General features: G+C 45.8%; 1 protein-coding gene across 1 annotated transcript in view; it reads left to right on the forward strand.

Moving 5' to 3' along the window:
- Positions 1 to 8,498, forward strand: part of LOC310870656 (ATPase family gene 2 protein homolog A-like) — a gene marked incomplete at its 3' end in the record, with an annotated part of 22,230 nt that extends 13,732 nt beyond the window's left edge. The window contains exons 7-8 of the mRNA XM_083781926.1: positions 7,893 to 7,980; positions 8,362 to 8,498. Of these exons, the coding sequence (XP_083638052.1) occupies positions 7,893 to 7,980; positions 8,362 to 8,498 (225 nt within the window). The remainder of the gene's footprint in view (positions 1 to 7,892; positions 7,981 to 8,361) is intronic.
- Positions 8,499 to 9,304: the final 806 nt, after the last annotated feature.

A 9,304-nucleotide genomic window follows, 5' to 3' on the forward strand; every position in this document is an offset into this window, starting at 1 on the left:
GAGGTTAAATAAATGTTGCTTTTCTTTATCTTCAGCCACCTTTGTCCTCTGTTTTCCACTGTCTTCCTCTTTAGTAGCTGATTCATACGACCGACAGACAGACAGACAGACAGACTCTCTCCATCCCTCCCTCCCCACTTTCCTTTCATCCATGATTGATCAGGTTGAAGAGTTGCCCCCCCCACGCCCCCCTTTGTTCCTTTCCCCTCTTTCTTCCTGTTTGCTCCTTGATTGATGAGGTCATAGGTCATTCTGTCTTGTCTGACTCTCTCTCTCTCTCTCTCTCGCCACATCGGGGTGTGTTGCGTTCACACCTGCCTGGTAACACGGGTGTCCTTATCAAACCCCCTGTGGGTGGGGGTGGGGCGGTCTTAACCGGGCGGCTCGGCACCTGGAAGCGTGTCTTGTCAGCCTGACGGAGCTGACGGGGTCACAGGCTGAGGGTGACCCCTTGACCTTTTGTAGATCTGTTTCCACATGCACGTTGTACCTTTCAAGCTGGGAACGTCTCTGTGTCATCGTCACACACACACTCACTGACGGGTATTAATGAAACCAGGTAGGGTCGGGCCTTAATTTCCGGGCCTGTTGAGAACTCTAGTTTTCGCTGGCTGGCGGGGCAGGGCGGGCCCGGCTAGAGTTTGAAAGGGCAGGTATCAGTAAAAAGGGAGACATCGAAGTGGGGTAGGATCAACATATGGAATGTCAGAACATATATATGGACACCCTTTTGGTGTCTATATATGGAGATCTAAGGGTTTGAGGTCAGATGTAGAGTTTCTGGCCGCCTCCATGCAGATCTAGGTGATGATCCAGTCTTCTCCATGTATCGCTATCCAGGGTTTGATGAGGTCAGTCTCGTGATCTTCATATATGGAGTCGGCCATATATGGAGCCTGCAGGCATGATGGACTGCATGGCGCGGCCATATATGGTGGCGTGGCCGACTGACGGACGGGCTTTGCAGGTTTTCATAGTAATAAAATAACCCAAACCGCCAGAATAATTTTTCAGTGAAACCTCTACACTAACCGGCCTCAGGTATAAGTGGGATAATAAAGGGATATTGTGTCATTTGATATACGGGGGTCCCCAGTCCTGACTTCACAGTCTCCAGTCTGGCTCCCTGACTGTGTGAGACAGAGTTAAGATGCTCTGCCTGGTTTACCCAAGGGGTCAAGAGGGGTTACTTCCTCTTAGATTGCTTTTACAAGGAGGTGAGAATGCTCCCTTTTCCAACCCCGAGGGCACAACAGAACCCATGCTCGAACCGGTGTTGATTTCGTCAAACTAATACTATGACTACTATGACTACCATTTTTTCCACTGACAAAAACTACAGTATATGAAAACTATGATGACTCAAAGTAAGACTAAATATATTGACAAGTTTGTCAACAACTTAAAAACTAGACTAAAATGTTATAGGAAGGGACTAGTGGACCAGAGATCCAGTATAAGTAAAAGACAAAGTCATTTTACACTTGGTTGCATTCTGCATTTTGAATCCCGTACATGTTTACTTGTAACAGAGTATTGATACTTTTACTTGAGTAAAACATTTGAGTACTTTTTCCACCACTGCCTTCTTCTCTCTCTCTCTCTATCTCTCTCTCTCTCTCTCTCTCTCTCTCTCTCTCTCGTCTGCCGTCGTGGTCCTCCTGCCTTTATCTTTCCTCTACACTTCCTCTTCTCATCTCTCTAAAGCCAAAGCTTTCTTTAGCCCCTCTATCTCCTTATCCATCCAAGCCCATCTCTGGCCCTTTAATGAAATTTCCTGAGCGCTGATCAAAGACATATAGAGTCTGGGTCACATCAGTGAGGAGGAGGACACGCGTGGATGGGAAGTATACCAGGGCGCTACTTAAGCCCTGCCGTGCTCAGACACACAGCCATCTGTCCGTTGTCTCTTCTCCAACTGTCTGTCCTCGTCCCCCAGTCTCTCCCTCTCTCTCTCTCTCTCTCTCTCTCTCTCTCCCTCTCTCTCTGTGTTCCCCGTGAAATGGGCACTCGTTCAGAGCCCCGTGTGTCTGCCACCGCGAGCACTGTTTGATCCAAAGTGAATTGGGATTGTTGGGGGTGGGTGGGTGGAAGGGGGGTTTGGGGGGGGGGGGGGTTGGGCGGAGGGAGGTAGGGAGGGGTGAACGGATGCAGTGTGTGATTGTGAATTCTGATTGTGCACGTGAAAAAGACATTTATTATTATTTTGGCCAGTTCAAGACCTGAGGTCGACGCTGCGAATGCTGTCTAAAAATCACTTTGGATGTGATCTCTTAACCGTCTGAAGGGCCCGGACGGTGGGCCTTAGCGCTCACCTACAGCAGGCACTAGGCATGCTAATGCAGTCTGACAGTGTGTCGCAGGTTCGAATCCACGACAACCTTCTCTGCGCGTCACTCAGCCGTCATCTCTGTCTCCCCATTTCATGTCAGTCTACTACCTAAAAAAAACAGGCCGATCCTAGAAAAAAGAAAGAAAAAAGGTTTGAGAACCACTACATTGTACATAAAACATTGTACATTCCATCAAAGAGAAGCAGCATGGATCACTCGTGTATTGGATGTTTTTTTATTTTGTACCGACCGACACCGCCCTGGGTAAATAAGCTGTCCTGAGCACACACAGATGTCTGCCTGCCTCCCCTGCGTCTCTCTCTCTCTCTCTCTCTCTCAGGCTCCTCTGCTCCCTGGGAGGAGAGGAGAATTGATCCATCTGTGCGGTGTGGGCTGACTGACAAGCCACTTCCTCCTTCACCTCCGCAGACCGGCTGCTGTCTCATCTCAAACTCCATTAGTGGTGGAGGGGAAAGAGACACTCCCCTGTGCGTGCGTGCGTGCGTGCCTGCCTGCCTGCCTGCCTGCCTGTGTGCGTGCATGCCTGCGTGTCTACCTTCCCATTAGTCTGTTCGGTGTGTCCGTCTACACCTGCACATATTTTAACACATTTGTCGCTAATCACAGGTACAGTCCAATAAATGAATTATGTGAGGCGCTCGTCACAAGTGGGCTCGATCAGTCTCGCTATGAGAAAGCCTCGCTGTGTTTCATTTTTGGAACCGCTCCGGTGCCTATACAGACACGGCTGCTATGAGGCCTCATTTTAGCTTTTGTTTTAGCCGCGGCCTTTGCACGCCCTTTTCTCTGAAACTACAGACTTGCATTCCACCGGGTTACTCTCAAATCAGTTCTGTCCAATTATTATTTATTTCTTAATTTTTTTTATTGTTGTCTCCACCAGGCCGAAGGCATGGGGAGAGAGTATGTTTTGCACTCCGTGTGTGTGTGTGTGTGTGTCCGTCCGTCCGTCCGTCTATGTACAGCTAATCTCCGGCCCCGTTAACCCGGTCGGTGCACACAAATGTTGCACACAGCCTCCCTGGAGTCCAACGATGAACATTTGCCCCACATTTTCCAGAACGGCCTGTTATAGCGCCACCAGGAGGCCGACTTTTGAAAAACTTTTTTTTCTTCATATTACTCCCCCAGATTCTGTCCAAAAGTCCCGCAAATCGTTACACACATAGGCATGTGTTCAATCCAGATCTGTCCGATATTTCATATTGGCTTTCAAAGTTTGCAGGATTGGCCCATTTTGAACAAAAAAGCCTCAAATCATGAACGCATGCGTGCAATCTATGTGAAATCTTTCACAGACTCTCCTACTAGGCTGAGGAATATAACCCATCCTTTTCACATGCGTAAGAACAAATGGCACCCTTTTCACATTGGCCTGTTATAGCGCCACCAAGAGGCCACAACCTGACCTGCCCTGGTGGAGACCTGTGCCCCGAGGGGCACTTTATCTAGATTTTTGCTGGGTTCATCACTGAGCATCTCTTTATTATTTTTGAGAGTGTTGCTTGTGTTGCTGTGCTGGACATTCAGGACAGGAACCCCTTTTGGTGTTTTAAGCATTATGTTATTCAGCAGAACTACCCATTGGGTGGAAGGTGTGCTCTGTGTGTAGATGTTTTTCTCAGTGGTCTTTTGGTGCATGCCATCGCAGCTCTCCTCAGGGGAGGGAACTACTCCCAGTAACTCATGTGCATTCACAGCCATTATGGTGTACTGCTCAAGGTTGCCATGTCTGCTTTTTAATTAGCAGTAGATTATGTCCACTAAAACGATGGCGAAAAAAAATCCTAGCTTTTTTTCAGTGACAAAAACTGCTTAAAAACGTAATATTCATAACCGCAGAGTTGATTTATTGCACATTGTGCACTATTGTTCAGGGAAAATCAAATAAGAACTTAAGAGTGTTCAAGGCTTGCGTCCGTCGTCGGCCACCCAGAACAGAACACACTAAATGGATAGTTCCACTTCCTGAAAATAATCCTTTTAAACCTGAGTTACTGCAGGCCTGAAGCCCTGCAGGATTACTGATGTTTTAAACCTGAGTTACTGTAGCCTGAAGCCCTGCAGGATTACTGATGTTTTAAACCTGAGTTACTGCAGGATTACTGATATTTTAAACCTGAGTTACTGCAGTCTGTAGGCCTGAAGACCTGCAGGATTACAGATGTTTTAAACCTGAGTTACTGCAGGAATACTGATGTTTTAAACCTGAGTTACTGCAGGAATACTGATGTTTTAAACCTGAGTTACTGTAGCCTGAAGACCTGCAGGATTACTGATGTTTTAAACCTGAGTTACTGCAGGATTACAGATGTTTTAAACCTGAGTTACTGCAGGAATACTGATGTTTTAAACCTGAGTTACTGCAGGAATACTGATGTTTTAAACCTGAGTTACTGCAGGAATACTGATGTTTTAAACCTGAGTTACTTCAGGCCTGAAGATCTGCAGGATTACTGATGTTTTAAACCTGAGTTACTGCAGGATTACAGATGTTTTAAACCTGAATTACTGCAGGATTACAGATGTTTTAAACCTGAGTTACTGCAGGCCTGAAACCCTGCAGGATTACTGATGTTTTGATAGCTGCGTGCAGGCTAACTTTAGCATCTTTGCTTAACCCATGAAGACCTGGAACGCGTCTGTGTCACATTATAGCTTTGAACCAACCTTAAACATTATTTTAAACTTTAGCTGATGAAAAATAGCAGATCACTTTGAAAAATCGTGAAAACGTGTGCAAATCTTTTAATATATTATGCTTTCACAGCAAACGTTTTTGCTTCTGGAGGGTCCCTCGAACAATATATTTTCAGATAGGGGTCGGTGCCGGCGGCCAATTACATTTTGCGGTCCTTGCCATGAAATTGTTTGAGATCCACTGACAGAAACATAGGTTTTTCAGAAAACTGTTTTCTAAAAAAAAAAAAAAAAAAGGAAAAACAGGTCCTCAGGTCTTTATGGCTTAATGGCAGGATCTCCTATCCAGACTGGCTCACATCGACGTGTCTCAAATGAATCATATATGCTTAAAATGCTATGGTACATGGCCATAATTACGAGCATTCAACAGAAATAGTGTGAGGAGGAAAAAACGTATAGGCTGACTAGAGCAGTGGTTCCCAAACAATTTCATGTCAAGGACACCCACATTGATACTCAATAGCCCGCGTACCCCCCATTTGAACATATACGCCAGGGACCCCCATAAGAGAAGATTTGTACGGCTCTAGCAGTGATTCTCCACCATTTTAATTTCAATGACCCCCAGTTTGACATGCATTAGTCTACTCTACGGACACCCATTTAATGGCATTTCTATCTCTGGGACCCCAATATATATTGTAAAATCAATGTCAATTTTGAGAGTGTACAAATGGACCCAAGTTCCATTTGTACACTAACACTTACAGACCCATAAGGGTCCATTTGGTATTTTGGTTCCAAACTATCATTTGCTGGTGACCCCCTGGAACTCCCTCAAGGACCCCTGGGGGTCCCCGGGACCCCACATTGGGAACCACTGCCGTAAAGTGCCTTGAAGCTCCAGAACTTTCCTATACTCTCAAACATACGCACACAATTCATGTTGTGTTTACAAGACACCGCAGGCCTTTTCCCCCCTCTGGTCAATCCACCAGCAAGCAGCTAGTACACTTTTAGCTCCTCCAAGAAGCACACAGACTAAAAAAAGACTTGAGGTCGACTGGGCTCTGTGCAGATCTGCTCAGGCCTCAGTTCATTCCGTAGCCTTGATTACAGTGTATGGTTCCGCTCAAGACAAACAAAGCCTCGGCTAAATGCGGGGACGAGGCCAATTGGTCCCGTCCCGAATTAGGGACGGAGGGGAAATGGGAGAGAAACCAATTAGGAAGACGGAAGCCACTAATTAAAAGCTACATGCTCTACAGATTGCATCAATTTTATTTTCCTTAGCAGCGGGGCCGGGGCCCATAATTTCAGAGCTCACTTTGTATGCTCGCGCACATTCCAAGGCATGCTGTCTTGTGTTTGGAAAGGCCTCAGAATGCATAGAGGCAGCACTGTCCCAATCTCTCTCTCTCTCTCTCTCTCTCTCTCTCTCTCTCTCTCTCTCTCTCTCTCTCTCTCTCTCTCTCTCTTTCTCTCTCTCGCTCCGTGCCTTGTTGGTAGTTGAGGAATGGAGGAATACAAAAAAAATGCACAAACCAAGGGAATGGGATTTGGGGGGGGGTGGGGGACTTATAAAGCTCCCGGAGACAGCAGCCCCAGCTTATATGAATAGACGAGCAAACCATTCATCAGGGGTTTTCAACAAGAGCGTGTTTGCCGAAATATTTCCCCTTCCTGGATTAGGTTCTGTGGACGACTGCCAATACGTCTCTACCGAGTGTTATGAGTCGGAGATTGCATTATGCTGGAGTGGTTTGGGTGGTTAACCAACACGGTTGCCTTTGGACGGCTTACGGGGGAAACGCTGAGCCACCTGAGCAAAGCCACAGGGCTGTACGGTACGGGCCCCACAATAGAGCAGGGCGGCTCTGTGTTCATGAGAGGTTTTCCAGGGGGGGATGGTGTTTAATCTGGGTTTAGCAATGCAGAACACTCCCCTTGATCCTGGTGGCATATTTGGCAGTTGCCACCTGGATGCATATAGCCGCCACTCTCAAGAACTGGCATGTACCCAGAGTTGATTTTTTCGACTAATGCTATGACAAAATTGTTCGTCGACTACCTTTTTTTCAATGACTAAATGGAAACTAATCTATGATGACTAAAACTATTACATTGACAATGTTGTCAACAAATATAAACTAGACTAAAATGTTAGGAAGGGACTAGTGGACAAGAGACCCAGTTTAAGTCATTTTACACTTGGCTGCATGCTGAAAAAGTGCAAATTCAGCCATTCCGACTGCATCAAGGTCCGCCAAAATACATTAAAAGAAATCTTATTATATTTAGTACACTAAAACATTCCAGTTGACGAAAATGTGACTAAAACTAAATTAAAACTATTCAACAGTAAGTGCTGGGTGCATTACTTTATCTTTGGAATATATTACTTAACTTCATTTTAAAGTAATATATTGTATTACATATTACTGTCTGAGCAAGAGTAATATATTCATAATAAAGTAATGTTTTATATTACGCGTTACCGCATTTTGGTAATATATTACGTAATATATTGCATTACGTAGTGCGCATTACCCAACACTCAAGAGACTATGAGTAAAACAAAAATCAAAAATGTATGTCAACATCAACACTGTAAAGCTTTTGTGATTTATACAACAGTTATCTTAAGTATCTCTCGGAGAGAGTCATATGGGGTCCAAGCCACTAGATGGCGCAGGCACACAGCCTAACATACACTCACGGAACAATTTGATTGGATCGTGAACTGTCACTCATGGCGTGGTTATATGGACCACCCACCAGGTATATAACCTGAGGTCCGCCCTGAGTAACGTCATTCCTCGCTTTCTGTGCTATCGCATACACGTCTTATCAAAGAGAATCACCTTTCGGCTGTTGAATATTGTTTTCCATCAGGACGGGTCTCAGACTTGTGCCGCGGAAATTCGCAGCCCTACGTTGGTGTCCTTCTCTTCACTCACGGACGTTCCAGCATTAAAAGCCCGTAAGTTCTTTTTAAGGACATCAAAACTCAAGTGGGCCGTACGGCGACTTGTGGTTTGTCCTCTGCTAGCTTCCCGAAACTTGTTTCCCCCTTGCTAGCCACGTGCGTCCCTTTGTTCTGCTAGCCTTAGTCTACCGTTGCACAACGTAGCACTACCGTAAGCCTTAGAACAAGACCCGAAGTTTTCACTAGCTCACCTGCCCAGCTAACAGCTAACCAGGCGCTGCTCTATCTAGCCTCCGCAGTTTCGCTAGCCCTTTGGGTTAGCTAGCTCCCGCTAGCGCAGCCGCTAGCCTCTTAGCTCCGCGAGACGTTAGCTAAGTGTCCGGCCGTCAGGCGCTCACTTAGCCCTCTCTAGCTTCCCGTGCACGTGCGGCTTAGAAGACCACGGGTCCGCCTTACACGACGCAATCCGCGCTACCGACGGAAGTCCGCCCTGCTCTGTGTCGTCTGACCTAAAGCAGCACAGCGTGCCGGCCTCGCTACGCGAGCCCCAGGCTTTGCGGCCTTCCCCGTAGTCCGGCTCCTTTTCAAGCAACATCAGTTAAACAGCTCACTCGTCGCCACAGTTGTAAAACGTGGCTTCTCTCTGTTTAGTCTCTTGTTCTCCAACACTGTTCTGTGAGTACCAGACTCTTCTCCTCACACTACGTTGCTGCTGTGATATTTATATTATTAGTTGTACAACAATAATATAGATATTGTAACTTTGTCTTCTTACTGTTGTAATATATATATATTATTAGTTGTAAAACAATAATATTATATATTATAACTTTAACTTCACCTTCTTTCTACACTGTTTTGTGAGTACCAGACTACTTCTCCTCACACTACATTACTGTTGTAATATATATTATTAGTTGGAAAACAATAATATTATATTATAACTTGGAAAATAAGAATAAAAGATAGAAGTTTCCTCTTGGGCTACCGTTTCTTCTCAGACTACAACCAATACCCAAGATGGCCTGCGGGGGTGGCGACAGCCCTCCCCAGTTCCCAGTGGAGCACCACGAGTCCTACTCTTCTACTCCACCACCACTTTTCTTCCTTTATCCGGTTGTGAGTTACACAGTTTTCCTCACAACATTTTTGTTATATTATATATTATTATTTTATAATGATATTATATTATAACTTAAAAGTGAAGTGCTTCTACAATGTCTTGGACTGCTGGTTCCTTCTTCAAGCTACACCAACACCCAAGATGGCCTGCGGGGGCGACAAGGGCCACCAACAACAAGCTCCACATGCTCTTCACCGCAGGGGTAAACAGGCCTGTGGAGCCAAACCCAAGACATCAGCCAGGCCTCGCCGGCTT

The sequence above is a fragment of the Protomyctophum parallelum genome, assembly GCF_964188405.1.
Source record: "Protomyctophum parallelum genome assembly, chromosome: 14".
Lineage (NCBI taxonomy): Eukaryota > Metazoa > Chordata > Actinopteri > Myctophiformes > Myctophidae > Protomyctophum > Protomyctophum parallelum.